The sequence below is a fragment of the Gorilla gorilla genome, chromosome 7 (assembly GCF_029281585.2).
Source record: "Gorilla gorilla gorilla isolate KB3781 chromosome 7, NHGRI_mGorGor1-v2.1_pri, whole genome shotgun sequence".
In the NCBI taxonomy this organism is placed as follows: domain Eukaryota; kingdom Metazoa; phylum Chordata; class Mammalia; order Primates; family Hominidae; genus Gorilla; species Gorilla gorilla.
Window position 1 is genome coordinate 4,596,862 of NC_073231.2, and position 19,786 is coordinate 4,616,647.

General features: G+C 40.1%; 1 protein-coding gene across 4 annotated transcripts; it reads left to right on the top strand.

Annotated features, from left to right (window-relative positions):
• Window positions 1-14,395, top strand: ZNF596 (zinc finger protein 596). 4 transcript variants are annotated; one of them, XM_031013989.3, is made up of 6 exons: window positions 1-136; window positions 8,539-8,622; window positions 10,625-10,751; window positions 11,457-11,540; window positions 12,359-12,441; window positions 12,894-14,395. In XM_031013989.3, the coding sequence occupies exons 2-6, from the start codon at window positions 8,611-8,613 to the stop codon at window positions 14,100-14,102; spliced, it is 1,515 nt and encodes a 504-aa protein (XP_030869849.3). In that variant the 5' UTR covers window positions 1-136; window positions 8,539-8,610; the 3' UTR covers window positions 14,103-14,395. The 4 variants fall into 4 exon arrangements, with proteins under 4 accessions (XP_030869849.3, XP_055204010.2, XP_055204009.2 ...); XM_055348035.2 differs by lacking the exon at window positions 1-136 and adding an exon at window positions 147-415; XM_055348034.2 differs by lacking the exon at window positions 1-136 and adding an exon at window positions 147-345.
• The last annotated feature ends 5,391 nt before the right edge of the window (window positions 14,396-19,786 follow it).

The window sequence follows — 19,786 nt, forward strand, 5'->3', positions numbered from 1 at the left end:
GCCCGAGACCCCGCCCCGGCCCGGCCCGGCCCCGCCTTTTTCTCTGCCTCCCCTCCCTGCACGTACGGGCCCCGCCCCTCGCGCGACATTTTTTGTTGACCCGGAAACAGATTCTCCGGAGCCAAGGTCCGCTTGGGTGAGTGCCCTCCGCTTTTTGTGGCCAAACCCAGCCACGCAGTCCCCTTCCTGCGGCATCCTCCACACCCGGGGTCTGCTGGTATCCGCGGATGTCACAGGCTCGGCAACCGCCCTGCTGTCGACGGGGAGTCCCGCGATGCCCAGAAATGCTCCGAAGCCTGTCGCTCAGCTGCCAGATCTGCGTCTGTGCCCGGTTCCGTCACTGAGGTCGCCCCTGTCCGGCCCTTCCACCCTAGTTCTCTTCACCGTCCGCCCATCCTATCGCGCGCGGCCTCAGGTCCCCATTCGGCATGTGGCTTGTCTTCCATCGTCCCCACCCTCGCCCCTCTTGGCCCCTCAGGGCAGCCCTGGGATTCGGCAGACGCCAGTCCTCCCTTAGATGCTTCCCCATCCTTCCCTCCGCCAGGCCCTACGTGTCCGCAAAACCCACGCTTCGGGGTGACCGCCTCAGACAGGACCCTGAGTCCGAGACTGGGGTAGGGGACCTGCCCGATCCTGTAACAACCCTCGTGCTTCTGCACAATCGCCTCCCACTAGCGGTGACTGTTGGGTGTTTACCTTCCCGGTGTCCCACTGAGAAGTGGGCTCTTCCTTGGCAGGGGCTTCTTCATTGCCTCGCTGTGGATGTCGAGGTGGGGCAGGAGAGTGAGGAGAAAACAGAGAGGAGGGAGGTAGAGCCAACGAGCGAGAAAAGGGAAGGGAAATTTAGATGGGAAGTGGATGGGTCTGAGGAATTTTAACAAACATTGACAATGAAGGAGAGTGACCTGAGCAAGTAGTAGTGGGGTAAATGGAAATAGACAAAATGGGAATCAGCAGAGATATGGAGGACAGAATACAATGAGGAGGCCTTGACCGTCAGTAGCAGAGAGGGCAACAGAAGCCAAATTCCCAAATTCTTTAGATGGTTTTCTGATTTCCATATTAGTTTCCCTTTTAAATTTATTGTGTCAGGTTCAGCTTATGAGGCCTCAATACTTTTCATTCTTAATTGTATATTGAAAATACTTTTTGTTTACTAAATACTTTTTACATTAATTCAGTGTGCACTTCGTAAGGATATTGATGATTTGAGTTAGTTTAGTATTCAACAGCTTCCTCTATTCCTTTATATGATCTCTGTATTTAATGGCTGTGGCATAAAGTTTCCAACTAAGTATAAGTATCAAGTTTTCTTTGTGCTGTTTTCTGCAAATATTGAAGGATGACTTGGATTGTCCTAGAACTTTGTTCCAACAGATTACATGTGTTCATAATGAATAAATTGCTCAAAGATATTTCCAAAGCTCACCTTTTATGTTTTTCAGTTCCAATAATTACATCTTTTTAAGGTTTATATTTTTTGATGACTTAATGTGATGTTCTGGAGAAGACAAATGCTTTTAATCAATATGATTAAAACCGTGAAAGACAAATCGCTGTTACTTAAGAGTGTGACATATGATCTGAAATCTTTAGGGGGCAGGGATGTTAAGGGAAAACTGCCGCTATCGTATCAAGGTCATGCCATTCCTGTGAAGCTGGTGCTGGTTACTCCCTACTGGCTTCTGTTCACCTTTCCACCGGCCCCAAGACACACACATACTGACACAAGGCAGTGGACAGGGAAAGAGCAAGACTTTATAAAGTAAGCACAGAACAAAGGTATCTTTCTAATGAGGAGGAGGTGTTGGTTCTGGGAAGGAAGCTTGCGATTTGGGTATTCAGGATCCGGAAGTGAGAGAGCCTGGGAAGTTCAGGAACCAGAGAAAGAAAAAGCCTTGCCCATTCTCACCCATGACACTGTGCTCAGCAGGTGCTAGCAGACTTCAGGCTCTGTGACTAAAAGGGGTCAGACCAGTTGATATACTCACAGCTGCCATGTAAGGATGTGTGTGGACTTCACTAGGGAAGAACGGTGTTATGAAAGAAGGGGCAGAAAAACTCACCTGTTGGTCTGCATGTAGAGGTTTATTGTCCTGAATTCCTGGAGCTTCAGTGAAAAGCAGAAGATTGTCTTTTACACATGTTGAGTTATGCCCCCATATATGTGGTTGTGGTAAAGAAAGAGGGTGTGTTGATGAGAGGTCCTGAAATGCATTTTCCTAATACTCAGCAGGGGCTTCTCAAGAAGGATCTTCCCTAAGAAAGAAGCTCAGAGAACAAAAATGGAAAAGGATTAGATATGGCACTTTCACTGGAAAAAGTCATGTTATTCATTGATTGTTTTGTCATCTCCCGCCTTAAGTGTTGTTTTTAGGATGTGGTAATCTCTGACCCTGCCTAACACATTTCCCAACTCACCCATAGCCTTACCTTAACGTTCTCCCATCTTCACACTATCACACTGTGACCCAGTGAATTCGAACTTGTGAAGTTCCATTCGGGGGATCATATGGGAAGGGCTTCACACCCAGACATAGATTATAGATGGGAAGTGGGCCACATGGTGTCAGTGAGGCAAGTATGGATTGTTTAGGGACAATGCACTGTCAGATCTTTGTTGACCATGATTAGAGAAACTGTGCATATTAGTAGTGAATTAATGTCAGGAATATCTGACAAATCCTGGAAAAGAAGATTGATGAGAGGAAATGTGTTCTGCCCAACTGTATAATGCATTTGAAGCTTAAAACAATGAATCAGTATTGATCTGACCACAAAATATTAATGATTTGAATTAAAAAGAAAAGTTTAGAAAATGATAGCTTTGACAAATTAAGGTAGCATTTCATCCACACGATGGAGTGTGTTTTATTCAGTAATTGATTTAAAAATGGAATCAACCTAAGTGTCTAACAGGAGGGAGTTTTATAAATTGTTCACAGAACATCTGTTCCAAGGAGACCTTGATGTTCATAGATTTGTAAAGAATGCTGATTACTAGCACACTGACTCCTCTGCAAATGTCTGAGGGTTCCTCCACTTGGGGCAAGTTGGGGGTTTGATCGCAGAGTAAGTAAATGGTGCATTTTATAATGTAATATATTCTAGCAAGATGCAGCCCACAAACTGTATAGATACTCTTATGTACCACGTAAAGTTCATCTACTACTTTAACCAGAACTTGATACTGTATGTATGTTTTTTTTTTTTTTAGATTTGGATAAAATGACAACTCATTGTTATTTCCAGTTCACAAAGTAATTGTGAAGCTGAATAAATTTTATTATTTTATACGCATATGTGTAAAATGAATTTTTCTACGAAACTCATTTTTGATGTATATTAGATGCTATTTTATATTCTGTAGTTTAATTATATGTACACACACACAAACACACACTTCGGTGTCTTATTATGTTTCTGCAGTGAAACCAAAATCCTTCCTTCATGCCCTTTGATTTTATGTTTTCCTCAGGAAGGCAGGAGCTATTGTATATGATAAAATATTATGTTTTATTCAGTCCACTTATGAAATTGTTTAATATTGTTATAAATATTTATATGACTTATTTTAAATTTCCAAATAACATAGGTTACATGAAATTTGACAACTTTATTTTTTTCTTTTCACAACTATTTTGACTGTATACTCACCAAAAATCAAAATTTAGACAAAATTGACTTTTAGACTAATTCTCATTTTTTACATGTAAAAGACCACATGGGACTTTTAAGTCTAGGTTGCCCTGAGTCTACAGTCACTGAGGTTTTATGTCACTATGTCCTCCATTCTAATAATAGGATTTTCAGGCTTTATTCATGTCATTTTTATATCCTCATTAAGTTTTAAAATTTATTTACATGGGTCTACAAATTTATTTCAAATCGTAGTCGTAATATTTGCCTGTTGTAAATAGACACTGATTTTGTGTGTTTGCTTTTTTTAAGGACTAATGTTGCTAAACAGGAAATGTTGATTTCAGAATATTCATAATAGTTTTGCCCACTTTTTAAATATTCTTATTAGTATTGATAATTAGAATTGATTCCACTTTTTCAAGTTTACAGTCACGTCATCTGAGAATAACTACAGTTTCAGCTCTTTGACTCCATTTTTGTAGTCCCTCTCCTTTTCCCTCTTGTTTTGGTCCCACCTCAGGCATCATGTGCAGTGGTGAATGGCATCAGCCTCACCCAGCCTCCTTTTTCCAGCCTTACCTTTAGTGGAAATGGTCCTTTTGTTAACTGCTGAATATATTGTTGAGATTTTATTGATTAAGAAGAATTAGTCCCCACAATTTGGTATGATTTTTAAAGATTTTATATTATTTTTAAAGATTTAAATTATATGAAAATGTTTTTTCAAAGGTCTATTAATGTGATTTTTTTAATCTTTAAAATTACTTTGTGAAAATGATAGGTTTTCTAGTATGGAATTATCCTTTTATTATTGCAATAAACTCCACTTTACCATGCTCTGTCATTATTTAACCATACCAGTAATGGCCAGGTGACCAAAATAAATAGCCAAATGGCTAAAATTGTATTGATGATTTTTGCAAATGTAAGTAAGGAAAATTGTTGGTTAAATTTGTAGTTATTGTTACATTCATGTTCATTTTGATTAGCATAATAAACTAATGAGGACAGGCTTATTTTTCTCCTTCAAAATAACTTAGGTTACAAAGGAACTAGAAGTGATTTCACATGTAAGAACTCTCACAAATCACTTTTACAGTTAAACTCTGATATATAACTTAAACATTAAAATTGGCTAATCAGATTTTTGTGCTGATGAATGAGGGAAAGTTTTTACTCTATTTTCGTGGAAAGTAATATATCATACATATTCATGTCAGAATATAATTATTCCCATTTCTTAGATTTTAAATTACTACTTTTAAATAAATACAGGCTCTTTTATTAACCTGTGTTTTTTCTTTCCACTATGGGTCTTTTCAGTTTCATGACTTTGCTCTCAAAACTTTTTAATTATTGATTTCTGTCAAATCTGTTCATTCATTACATTATTTTATTATTTATTAAATTGTTTTATCTTTTTAAGTCTTATTAATATGTACTGAATTTGTAACAATTTGGAAAGTCAAGTAACTCCTGTTTTATCTTTTTCTTGGTTTATGAGTGTTTTTAAAGTTTTACGTTTCTTGAAGATCACAGCTGTAGCCCCAATTCCATGGTTCTGGCTACTTACATTTATCATACTTATTAATATCATGAATGTAATTGGAATACCCCTTTGATTTTACTGGTAACGTATACCCACTAGTGTACTGAGATGGAAAAAAAAGTCTTTAGAACTCAGATAAATATACAGTTTATATTTACTGTTTACGTATGTGTGATCTTGTTATTAAATTACTCTATCATGTTTGTGGAATTAGCAGTTTCTCTTTGAATTTGGATGTTTCTAGTTATGTGTATTTCCAATGTATGTTTTTAGCCACATACACTTTTTTGAATATCATATTTGGTGTTTAATTTTTGCTAGGATTATAGGCTGGACTCCAGATCCAAACTTGACATGTAGCAGACCCATTAAAAACATACATTAAGCCCCTAGCACTGTTTTAATCTCCATGGCCTGGCTGAGCTTCTGCCATCTGTCCTCCTAGGCACCATGAGGTCTGGACATCTCATTTGGCATAACTCAGCTGTGGCCATTGGTCGATCTCATCCTTAGTACTAGTCCCTGCTGGCAGGGGTGACCCAGGCCCCCATAAGCCATTGCTGGCCTCCTTGGAGGGCTTAGAGAATCCTGAGATTGCCCATGAGGATGGACATGCCTTTCAGTCTAGCACCCACCTTTAGTGATGCCTGTGGAGATTGAGAAGCTCACAGGGGCCTTGGATGTCTTTCTTATACCTCCATTGTCTGCAGCGTGACTCCCATACTCGAGCCAAGGTAGAGAATTTTGAGGAGGCTTGTGTGGAGGTTCATGGTGGCCCCCATGGTTCTGTGAAACTGGTAGAAAGCACAGACCCCTTAGACTTCTCCCCAAGGAGAATACGTGAGACTAGTGGAGGAAAGGAGAGTAATGAAATATGCATTTCGTGTCCCAGGCTATCGGAGCACAGCTCTAAGGAAAAATACAGGGCATCGTATGGCAACTGGCACAGCTCTGTCAGACTGGGAGATATTGCACAACCTTGAAAAATCAAGATGTGACCCTACTGAAGGAACAAAATAAATCTCCAATAATTGACCATAAAGAAATAGAGGTTTCTGGCTGGGTGCGGTGGCTCACACTTGTAATCACAGCACTTTGAGAGGCCGAGGTAGGCAGATCACTTGAGGCCAGGAGTTCAAAACCAGCTTTGCCAACATGGTGAAATACAAAAAAAAAAAAATTAGCTGGTCGTGGTGACGGGCACCTATAATCCCAGCTACTCGGGAGGCTGAGGCAGGAGAATCACTTGAACCCAGGAGGTGGAGGTTGCAGTGAGCTGCTATCGTGCCATTGCACTACAGCCTGGGCAACAAGAGTGAAACTCCGCTTTAAAAAAAAGAAAAAGAAATGGAGGTTTCTGATTTTCCTGATAAGAATTAAAGGTAATTGCCTTAAAGGAGCTCAATGAGCTATGAGACAACACTGATAGACAAGTAAAATCTGGAAAAGAATATATGAACAACATGAGAATATCAACAAAGAAAAACCATAATAAAAGAATCAAATATAGATTCTGGGGCTGAAGAATACAGTAACTGAACTGGATCAATACAGGGCTTCAAGAGCTGACTTGATTAAGCAGAAGAAAGAACCAGTGAACTCAAAGACAGGTTATTTGAAATTATTCAATCAGAAGAGCAAATAGAAAAAGAATTTTTTAAAAGTGAAGAAACTGTCTGTCTTTGCTAAAAATTGGAGGGTCCTAAGAACTCCTCCCCGCCCCCACCGCCAACGCAGAGTCTTACTCTGTCACCCAGGCTGGAGTGCAGTGGTTCGATCTCCGCTCACTGCAACCTCCGCCTCCCAGGTTCAAGCGATTTTCATACCTCAGCCTCCCGAATAGCTGAGATTACAGGTGCCTGCCACCATGCCCAGCTAATTTTTGTATTTTTAGTAGAGACAGGGTTTTGGGGTTTCACCAAGTTGGCCAGGCTGGTTTTGAACTTCTGACCTCAGGTGATCCTCCCGCCTTGGCCTCCCAAAATGCTGGGATTACAGGTGTGAGCCACCATGCCCGGCAAGAACTCCTTTTTATGTTAGATTCACTAGGGTTTAGCAGCTCACAGAACCCAGGAAAACAGTTTACTTAGCTGATTTATTACAAAGGACATTTTAAATATTACATATGAACAGCCAGCTAAAGAGTTACATACAGCAAGTTTTGGAAGTGTCTTAGGTTTAGGAGGTCTGTCTCCAAGCAGTTGGGAGGTACCATTGTTTCAGCATATGGATGTGTTCTTCACCCACCCAGAAGCTCTAGGAATCCCGTCATTCAGGGATTTTTATGTGGTGTTCATCAAGTAGGCATAATTGTTATTAACTCGATCTCCAGCCTCTGTCCCTTTCCCAGAGGATAGGGGGTGGGACTGTATGTTCCAAGCTTCTAATCAAGTCATGGTCTTTCAGGTGATCACCCCCCATCCTAGAGCCTAGTAATAATTGTCTCATTAGAACAGAAGACACTCTTATCACCCATGAAGTTCCAAGGCATTACGAGCTCTGTACTGGGAACCAGGGTCAAAGACCAAAAAGAACAAAAGTTTCTCCTAGCAACTCTATTGCTTAGGAAATTACAAGGGTTTTGGGTGGCTCTGTGCCGGGAACTGGGGATGAAAACCAAACTATCTATTTCTTACAACTAACAATGTCACATACATGTTCAAGTTTTCATGTTCTTAGTGTCCTTTCATTTCAACTTGAGGAACTCCCTTTAGCATTTCTTGTAAGGTATGTCACTTGTAAAGTGTGTCTTTTAAGGAATCCACCATGATAAAATGAAATTTGAAGCTGCTTGGTAGATAAATTCATGCTGAATTTATCTACAGGTCAGACTTGAGGGACTGGTATTTCTAGAAGCCTCACGTGGAAGAGACAGAATCATTCAGTACAAGTGTATCCAGAGGACCAGCAGAAGGGAGAAGGAATGGAGGGAGGCTCCTGAGGGCTGAGATGCATGTGGAGAAAGCCTGCAAGCACACAAACTGAGAATAATTAAATCTGAGAAATTCCAGGATTTATCTGTAGGTGGAGCCACATCTCCATGATTCAGGGATTCTTAGGATTTGGAATCATAGAGGGAATTAAACATTTCAGAATTCCATGGGCTAGGTGGCATATGAAACTCCATGATTTTCACATTTCTAGGTCTAAAATAAAAATATTTATATCTTTATTAGCAGCAATAATCATTTCTTCTGACCCTGGGAGAGGAGAGCCACCAACCCAACCCACCCCCTACCCACTGCATGTCCTTGTTGGTTGGACTGGGGCTAATGGCTTTGGGGCAGATGTTAGAAGCAAAACTGGAATGTCATGGTTTTTTTGTTTTTGTTTTTGTTTTTGCTCAGATTTGTCTTCTTAGTGCTTGGATGGTGTGAGTGAAAACCCAGAGGAATACATTTGGTGGCTGAGCTAGTACAATGCCATCACCGGTGAGTGGGAAATTCTTCTTTCTACTGAAATTTGTACCCCTGTTACCAGCCTAAGGGCAGATTCATCCTATTAACATGGATGTTCTAAGTGCACTCAAGGATCCAAGCTCCAATTAAGATTCCCCAGGGCTTCGGAATGTTTACATTGGCTCAAAGAGTCATCAAGAAGTAATGTCCTTTCAACAGTACACTAAGGCATTCCAGCCTCGACTAAGGCTGTGTATTAAGATGTGAGAGGTTTTTGTTTCTCTCATCCAGTCTCAGGGAAATCATTCATTCATTACGAGCCTCTCATGGCCTTGTTGGGGAAATAAATTCACTCATTACCTATGTTATTGGCAGGAGTGGGCTTGAGAGTATATGTGGGTAGGTGGTGAAAATAAGTGAGAGCAGGTTATAGCCCATACAAAGGCAGATGTTTTCCCAGGCAAGCTCAGTCAGTCTAGTGTTTCAGGTGTTAGGGGAGGGCTGTTTAATTTGAAGGGAAAGCAGATAGGGTTAGGACAGAGGAGACAATGAGGAATTATTCATTTATTTTTCCTATCTAAAAATCATAATGTCTTGAGAGAATAAATGTGAACTTTTGAAAAACTTAAAAAGCAAAATTAAAATTCTTATTACCCTTGTCCCCAAATTAACCTCTGATCAAATTTGATAACTGGAAGCAACTGGAGTGTTGTTTCTTTAATTTTGGTTGTGCATTAAGTGATGAAGTATAGGAAACAGAGTAAATTTAAAACTCTGAGGAAATTTTTGAAGTGGAGAGACCAGGACAATCAAAGGATTTTTTTTTCCCCTAAATCTAGAGACAACATGAAGAAACAAAAGAGAATAGTACCTAGTGCATTAGTCCGTTTTCACACCGCTATAAAAAACTACCTGATAGTGGGTAATTTATGAAGAAAAGAAGTTTAACTGACTGACAGTTCTGCAGGCTTCTCAGGAAGCATGACTGGGAGGCCTCCAGAAACTTACAATCATGGTGGAAGGGGAAGCAAGCACCTTCTTCATAAGGCAGCAGGAGAGAGAGACCAAATCAGGAAATGCCACACACTGTTAAATCATCAGATCTTCTGAGATATTACTAGCATGAGAACAGCAAGGGGGAAGTTCACCCCCATGATTCAATCACCTCCCACCAGACCCCTCCCCCAACATGTGGGGATTACAATTCAAGATGAGATTTGGGTGGGGACACAGAGCCAAACTATATCACCTGGTGTTTGAAGATCCCACATAAAATTGAGAAAGGAAATCCTCAGACCATGGAAAGTGGCAGGATGAGACCATCTTTCAGTACTGAAGTCTTAGAGTCCCTGGCCTGTGCTGCTGAGCCATTCATCCTTTTCCATTAACAGTGAACACCTGAGTTGTGTAGACATAAGAGGCTGCATCTGCTGATACCAAGTTCTGTATGAAAGTTGTTCACACAACTGAGTGTTCTCAGTCATTTCATGAATAATGTATTTGTGGCTTGTATCTAAAAAGTGATAGATAGGAACCACTTTACATACTAACTCATTGGACCTTTTTGAACTCATAACAGGTCTTTATTTTATTCTGAGGACACTGAGGTCCTATAGTGGAATATCTAACTATAGTCTTGATTAAAACGTGACAAATTATGGATGCTGCCTCCCTTGTAGTGAGTCTATAGATTTTCTTGAAGGTGGTGGAGAAGAGAATTTTAGTTCTAAATTTCCAAGTACAGATTTCATAATTAGTATCTGTAAGTTATACTTTAGAAGTCTATTGGGAAATCTTCAGGTTATATTATGCCACACCACATATGATATTTCTCTATGTGAAGTTTTATGTATGAGTAAATCTGAAAGCCAGATTCCCAGTTCAGATTTAAAGCAATGTGACAGGAACCCCAAACACTGTTTTGAGTTTTCTGTTCATACCACCCACACTTCCTTAGTACAGTCACTTTGATCTTGCTCCACTGAACATTGGCAGAGATAGCCCTGTTTGCAGTAGAATGTCCATAATGTTTTAGGATTCCATGACCTTCGAGGATATCATTGTAGACTTCACTCAAGAAGAGTGGGCCCTGCTGGACACATCCCAGAGAAAGCTGTTTCAAGATGTGATGCTGGAGAACATCAGTCATCTGGTCTCTATTGGTGGGTCTCTTTATATTTATTATGTATGTATATATGGATTCATTCACTCACTCATTTTTCACTGATTCATTCTTTCATTCTACACGTGCTTAGAACAGCTTTCTCAACTATCACTTCAACTTCTGCTTTGATCCTTTCATAACTCTCACAATTACCTGACAGCTATTTCTTTCCTTTTCACTTATATTGATTTGTCCTCTCTCTAGAAAGTCATCTTTCTGACCACAATTTCACATCCTTCTGCTCTTCAATCTCCCAAACTCAGAAAAGTTATGGTAATTCACTGCTTTTGTATGCATAAATAAATGTATTGATTTCTTTAAAGTAATTATTCTATCATAGGGACTGTTCTGCACAGAACCTAGATTGTTCTGGTGGAGCTAATATTTATTGCATAGTTTTTTAATATAATGTCAAACACTATGACAATTTGTAATTTCTCACTAAGTGAAAATACTGAGGATTCTGAAATCAGTATTTGAAGTGAGGCATGGCCATCAGCAATTATAGGTCTTTTATGTCTGGGAACAAGCTCAAGTTTTCATTTTGCTCATGAAGGACTGTCAATGTTGTCTTCAAGGTACTCTTCCCAGGCTGACCTTCAGTGGCTAACTTATCCTTCCCAGTAGGCTGCCCTGTATCTGATAACCTAGTACATTTGTCAGCACATAACTCAAAATCCATGTATCTTTTTCCCCAAAACAGGCAAACAGCTCTGCAAATCAGTTGTGCTTTCCCAACTGGAGCAAGTAGAGAAACTTTCAACACAAAGAATAAGCTTACTGCAAGGTGAGCTCTAAGAAGCAGTGCTTCAATAGGAGGAGGAGAAACATGGCCAGTGAGTGAGTAGGACCCAACAGTTGCCAAAGGAAGATTTCTTTTGTTTTTTTAGACAGAATCTCATTCTGTCACCCAGGCTGGAGTGCAGTGGCGCAATCTCAGCTCACTGCAACCTCTGCTTCCCAGATTCAAGTGATCCTCTTGCCTCAGCCTCCTGAGTAGCTAGGACTACAGGTGTGCGCCACCACGCCCAGCTAATTTTTTTCTATTTTTAATAGAGACAGGGTTTCAACATGTTGGCCAGGCTGGTCTCAAACTCCTGACCTCAAGAAATCCACTCGCCTCAGCCTCCCAGAGTGCTGGGATTACAGTCATGAACCACCACACGCAGCCGGAAGTTTTCTTAAATTTGCAGTGTTTCTGAAATGTAGGCAAAAACCTGAGGGAAACATTTCTCAGTTATTGTCATTATACTTTGTAGGTATCAATTTTTATTCAAGTATCTCTCTGTCATTGTCTTTGTCTTTTGTAAAGGGGATATTTGTGTACCTATTTGAGTTAAACTATTACATACTAGCCCTTTATAATGGTCCTCTTCTTTGAAAATTTTTCTTTCCTTTACTTCCTCGACTTGCCTTTATTTTTTTATATGCTGAAAATGTCAGTAGTCAATGTGCTATAATACTCTTCTCCTTAAAGTATGGTTAATTTAACATTCTTTCCCTGTCTGTGTGTATTTGAAACACACTCAAATGGGCATTGGAGCTATTTAACATTTTTATTCCCCTAATGCCTATATAGCATCTTTTTTTTTTCATTTATATCAGGTAGAGAATTTGGCATTAAACATCAAGAGATACCATTCATTCAACATATCTATCAGAAAGGCACATCCACCATCAGCACAATGGTAAGCTTTATGGATGCAAACCCTGTTCTTACATATAGAAACCTGGACATTAAACAACTTTGGAATTTGGTACAGGTACCTGACTGTACTTAAAGCCCTCCCAGTAGAGTTTTAGATAGTTTGGACTTAGTGAAGACATTAACTTCAAATCAAAACCATAATATGAGGCCTTATGACAGGACAATTGTATAAACTTGACTACGTGCTGAAACTTTCAAACATGATAAAGTCTTAATAACTAGTCAGATAGCTCTTCAGCTGGGATGCTACAACAGGAAAACTCTCTACATGCAGTTAGATAATATACTATGTTTGTATAACTGATATAGGAACAATTGTAACTGGAGTCTACCACTGAATGATTACTCTAGAATTAATATGTAGAGAAATGAATGAAGTAATGAATGAGTGTGGATAAACCTTTAATAGTCTCGTTTCATTCCCAAAACCAGAGATCTCATACTCAAGAGGATCCTTTTCTATGCAATGATTTAGGAGAAGATTTCACTCAACATATAGCATTGACTCAAAATGTGATTACTTACATGAGAAAGAAACACTTTGTAAGCAAAAAGTTTGGGAAAATCTTCAGTGACTGGTTATCATTTAATCAACACAAGGAAATTCACACCAGACGTAAATCATATGAAAGTCACCTATTTGATTATGCCTTTATCCAAAACTCTGCCCTTAGACCACACAGTGTGACTCACACTAGAGAGACAACATTAGAATGTCGTGTGTGTGGGAAAACCTTTAGCAAAAATTCTAATCTTAGGCGACATGAGATGATTCACACTGGAGAGAAACCACACGGATGTCATCTATGTGGGAAAGCCTTTACTCATTGCTCTGATCTTCGAAAACATGAGAGAACTCACACTGGAGAGAAGCCATATGGATGTCATCTATGTGGGAAAGCCTTCAGTAAAAGTTCTAACCTTAGACGACATGAGATGATTCACACTAGAGAAAAAGCACAGATATGTCATCTATGTGGGAAAGCCTTCACTCATTGCTCTGACCTTAGAAAACATGAGAGAACTCACTTAGGAGATAAACCATATGGATGTCTCCTATGTGGGAAGGCTTTCAGTAAATGTTCTTACCTTAGACAACATGAAAGAACTCACAATGGAGAGAAACCATATGAATGTCATCTATGTGGAAAAGCCTTCTCTCACTGTTCTCACCTTAGACAACATGAGCGAAGTCACAATGGAGAGAAACCACACGGATGTCATCTATGTGGGAAAGCGTTCACTGAATCTTCTGTGCTTAAACGACATGAGAGAATTCACACTGGAGAGAAACCATATGAGTGCCATGTATGTGGGAAAGCCTTCACTGAATCTTCTGACCTCAGACGACATGAGAGAACTCACACAGGAGAAAAACCATATGAATGCCATCTATGCAGAAAAGCCTTCAATCACTCTTCTGTCCTTAGACGACATGAGAGAACTCACACTGGAGAGAAACCATATGAATGCAATATATGTGGTAAAGCCTTCAATAGAAGTTATAACTTTAGACTTCATAAAAGAGTTCACACTGGAGAGAAACCATATGTATGTCCTCTATGTGGGAAAGCCTTTAGTAAATTTTTTAACCTTGGACAACATGAGAGAACTCACACTAAAAAAGCAATGAATATGTAAGAGTCATCAGCCATAGCGTTAACACTAAATACACCCAAGGACAAACATACTACAGGAATATTATGTCTGTAATCAGTGTGGAAAAGCCTTATTTATATTTACCACTTTGCTCAACCTAAATGAATTCAAGGTAGAGAGAATCCAGATGTATTTAATGTTTATGGCACAAACTTCAGACTCTAGGCTGACCATATACAATGTGAGAGAATGAAACTATAGATCAAACGAATGTGGAGGAGTCTTCATCCACAGCTCTAACTGTTAAATAAATGGGAGAAATCACATCACGAAAATTCTGTGCCTGTCGTCAGTGTGAAAATGCCTTTGCTGATAATTTATCCTCTAAACAAATGAGTAAAATCCACAGGCAAGCAACCATATGTCTGTAATTGCTGTGCACTCTCATTCAGCTAAGCACCAATTTTGGTGTGTGCAAGAAAATTCATTATCAGGTAACTGATAAAAACAGGAAATATGTGAAAATATTTTTTATTAGGTGGATGAGGCCTCTTGAACAATTCCAGAAATTCATAGTCGAGAAGTTATTCAATGAAAACTCATGAGAAATCCTTTTCTTAATACAGCAGCACTTCTATAATAGATCAGAATTCACATGGTGTAGAACTCTCAATGACATGAATGGAGGGTAGTCCTCAGTAAATTACTCATTCCTTAGTCAATACCAGCATTTTTCCAGTGAGAAAACTATCTTGACAGGATAGTGGAAAAACCTTCAGGCAGCTTTTATGTCAAAAAAGTGAGACAGGGACAAAAACTCTAAAAAGCCATTGACGAGATGTATAGCTGGGGGACAAGACATAAAGCCATCAAGCACGTGCTTGAGAAAAAAATTATAATTTAAAACAAAGACTTTCTACTTAAAATATGTGGGTTGAAGTGTACAATTCTGAAATAACCTGGGAATATTGAATGCAGAATTATGTAAGAAGTAATAAGATTAAATTAGTACTGTCAAAAATACAAGCATTAAGTGTTGTTGCTGATTAATCTAATAGGTTTATTAAAATCTATGTTTTTTGTTTTTTGTTTTGAGACAGGGTCTCGCTCTGTCACCCAGGCTGGAGTGCAGTGGCACAATCTCAGCTCAATGCAAGCTCCGCCTCCTTGGTTCATGCCATTCTCCTGCCACAGCCTCCCGACTAGCTGGGACTACAGGGACCCACCACCACACCAGGCTAATTTTTTGTATTTTTAGTAGAGACAGGGTTTCACTGTGTTAGCCAGGATGATCTTGGTCTCCTGACCTCGTGATCTGCCTGCCTCAGCCTCCCAAAGTGCTGGGATTACAGGCATGAGCCACCACGCGCGGCCCAAACTCTATGTTTTTAATTCAGTTTTAAACACATAGATTTGGGTCAGTTAGAAAATGCGGATGGGCATGGCGGGTCACACCTGTAATCCCAGCACTTTGGGAAGCTGATATTGGTGGATCACTTGAGGTCAGGAGTTCGACAACAGCCTGGCCAACATGGTGAAACCCCATCCCTACTAAAAATACAAAATTAGTTGGGCATGATGGTGTATGCCTGTAGTCCTAGCTATTCAGGAGGCTGAGGCAGGAGAATCACTTGAACCCAGGAGATGGAGGTTGCAGTGAGCCAAGATCATGCTACTGCACTCCAGCCTGGGCAACAGAGTGAGACTCTGGCTCAAAACAAAAAGACAGTGACATTCAATGGAACTAATACACATAGAACACAAAATTATAGGTCCTAACTATAGTAGTGGTATATATGTACATGGTAATGATTAAGTCAAACATGGATTATGAAAGACTCACTTTAAAAGTACAGTCTTATGGTGCTTAAATTTGCCTTTTTGTTTTTAAACCACTTTATCAAAGTGTAATTGACAAAAGCTGTTACTTAATGTATACAACTTAATAAGTTTTGAGATAAGGATAAGCCCAGGAAACCATCACCACCACCATCTGTGCCACAAACATTCATTCTCTCCAAAATTTCCTTCCCTCATTTTTCATTGTTCACTTTGTGATAAAACCACTTACATCACATCAACCTGTAGCAAATTTTTAAGTATATAATATAGTATTGATAAGTATAGGCAATATATTATATGATTTACCATTGCAAAAATAAAACTAATTACAAATGAATCTATTTAAATATAATTTGGCAGTGCTGGATAATTGTGGTTAAATTTGCATGAATGTCTCCCAGAATCAGGTATGAGCATCATAACATAGAGATTTTTGTAGCCATGGGCTTTTTTTCTTTAAGAACCTTTCTGTTCTGTGTGTAATGTTTAATATTCTCACTTCTCCTCACAAGGGCTCTTTTATTTATGGAATCTTAGCTTAAATATTCCTCTCTAGCCTCTAAAGCTTACACTTTAAATTAATCTGGTTTTTTTTCTTTTTTTGTTTCATCTTTATTCACTCCATCCTACCCAGAAGCAGAAACCCCACTATTTTGCACAAAACAAAAATTTCAGCTTATTTTTCCTCAGCCTAGACAGGCCATCTTTCTTCTGGGACCTTATGTTTCCTTCATGTTAATTTTCAAGTGCTTGAGAAAATCCAGTGTGATACTTCATTGACTCTCCCCTTTCTCATGAATTCTACCTCAGAAAATCCTGTCTGAACAGGCTACCCTCATGCCTAAAGCAGCTGTTTCATGTATTTCGTTTAAGTTTTGTTACTGTTAATGGTGGGTTGGTCCAATAAAATCCACAGTCATGCTGGGAACAAAAATTATTTACTCAAATATTTTAAGCCAAATAATGGTTATTCTATTTTTATGGGTGAAATAATTAAATCAGAATTTTCACAATAATGACTATTTCTATACGAAAAAGTTCTCCACTGTTCACAGCTTAAAATCACATTAAATCCATTGGTGTCAGCTGCCTCATTTACCACATGCGACCATAAGGCCTGGCTCTTTTGGCCTGTGACAGAAGTCAGTATATTTTCTCCCTGTGCCACATGTGTCCCTGCTCCCAGTCCTGGGTTTCTGTGTTGATGCCAAGGTATAAGATACCCATAGTAAGAGCACACACATGCACAGCCAGATTTCTTTTGATATCAGATTAAGAAGTGGTTCCTGCAGAAATTTTTAGGTAAGGGCTAGTAAGTCTTGAGTCATCAGGTCATTGCCATGGAAAGGGAGGTAACCCCTGGGTGTTGCCATGGCAGTGGTAAATAGATATGACACACTGGTGGGTATCTCTGGAAAGTTGCTTTTGCTATGGCTTTGTTTTAGCTACTCCTCAATCTGGTCCAGTGTCTGAGCCCTACCTCTGGAGTCAAGTCCCACCCCCTACCTCATCCTCTCCTCAGAGATTAGATATTCCTCCTTAATCTTAAGGGCGCTGTAGAAGGGCAGGGGTCTGTATTCTGTAACTGCTTCCTGCTGAGCTTATGGGCATAGGCCCTGCCTAGCACTGGAGGAGTAAAAATCCCTGGGTACAGGCCGGGCGCGGTGGCTCATGCCTGTAGTCCCAGCACTTTGGGAAGCCGAGGCGGGCAGATCACAAGGTCAGGAGATGGAGACCATCATGGCTGACACAGTGAAACCCCATCTCTACTAAAAAAATACAAAAAATTAGCTGGGCATGGTGGCGGGTGCCTGTAGTCCCAGCTACTCGGGAGGCTGAGGTGGGAGAATGGCGTGAACCTGGGAGGCAGAGCTTGCAGTGAGCCAAGATCATGCCAGTGCACTCCAGGCTGGGTGACAGAGCGAGACTCCGTCAAAAAAAAAAAAAAAAAGAAAAATCCCTGGGTACCTCAACTAAGGGACCCACAGGCAGGACACTTTTTCATTCTCTGGGTCAGTAACCAGGATGGTTGGAATTCTTCTGCCAGCATTGTCTTTACCTGGAAGTTTTGTAATCTAGAAGACACAAACTTTACTAAGAGGTTAAACAAGGAAGTGACAAAGAATAGTAAGATAGCTATCAAAGGTCCTAGGAGAGGTAAAGACCAGTGAGACTTGGGAAGGTACTTTTCATAGTTGACCAGATATAGTTGGGAGTCAGTGCCCTGATTATGTAACCAGGTAACTTGCTCATAGATCTTTTGAATGTTAATCTCAACTTGTCCTGATTTGTTAATATACATGCAGCAGGTTTTACTAATAACTTCACAGACTCCTCCTTGTTCAGCTAGTAAATAATTCAACACTAGTCTCTTATAGAGAACTAAATTTGCCAAAGAGTCTAAGGACTTGATTTCCCTTTAATGCCTGACCTGTGATAGTGGCTAAGCTTTCTAAGGGTTTGAGTCAAGTTCCTTAGAGTTAAGTCATGGTAGACAAAGCTGCCCCAGGGTGCTGCTAATCCTATCACTGCCCTCATTTCTGCCAGAATTAATCCTATCGCTTGCTTACTTCTGGTATTCTTGGGTCTATTGGGGTTACAGACAGTGACCCCTGGTGAGTCAAGGGGGGGCAATGTACATTCACTTCTGTTCCAAGTACTTGACAAAGAAAAGCTACTCCTAAAAGAACAGGTGACTCCCTAGAGTTGGGAGTGGTTACAGATTCTGACTTATTCCCATTCATGGCCACAAACAGAAGCCCTATGGGGTATGATGTTTATTCTTTGCTGTCAAGTTGGGTCTATAGAGATATTTTCTCCCTGTTCCAATGGGGGTGGTCAGATAATCTTTGTTTCCCAGAAGTGGGCAGTACTTCCATCTTCCTGGACTGGGCAGTCGTTTCTCCTTTGTATGTTCTGATCCAGAAATCACCATATATGTTTTCTTCTCACTTACAAGTGGAATCCCACTTACTGCAGCCTTGGAAACTTGACAACTAAAGTTGGATCAGAGAGCATCACTCCACTTTTGTGTCATTAACACAGACGTGAGAGCAAAGGATAGAATCATTTGTGCACTGGAGATATGGATATCTAACTTCCCAGGTCCAGGGAATAGTGGTGGAGGAGGGGTTCAAGTGGAATACATTAAGTGGGGGAGAGTTGCACTTAACTAGTAGGGGTTTGATTATTTCTGGATTGCTACGGTTAGTTACGAGGCCAGAGGGGATGGTCATGAGATTTTCCAGGTAAGCCAGAAGATATAACTCTCTATCCTGGGGATGTTGATGACAAATCTAACAACTGTGAAGATGATTCCCTGATGCTATAATCTTAGAAATCTTTACTATAGATTTATGTTCTCACCCACACTGGATCAGGGTAATTGGAAGAGCAAACATCAACAGTGACAACATGGTGTCCAGCTAGGCATTAGCATGGTCTCTATACCCAACAAGGACAAAACAGGTGTTTTGCAGAAGTTGGCTAAAGCAACATAAAAGAAGTTCAATTAAGAAGAAGAGAAAAATTAAGCTCCTATTCCCACCCACAGCATCACATTTCCACTTTTAGCTGAGTGTTGAATCTTTTAAATAGGTACCAGAGGTCTTCCAAAAACTCATAGATGTAGGTCATGATGTCCTCTTTTTGTGCCTGTGACTCAGAAACAGGTTTAATCATGGACAGGTATGCCCAACTGGTTCTTTCCTGAAGTTTCACAGTGGTGGGAGTACTCAATAAAACCTGATAGTGGGCCTTCCATTTTGATTGTAGTTGATCTTCGGGGGATATTTCTTTCCAAGTTTCCAGCAAAACTGCATCTCCTGATTGAATGGGGGGTTAATTCTTTTATTAATCTCCTGGTTGAATAGGGGAGGGGGCAA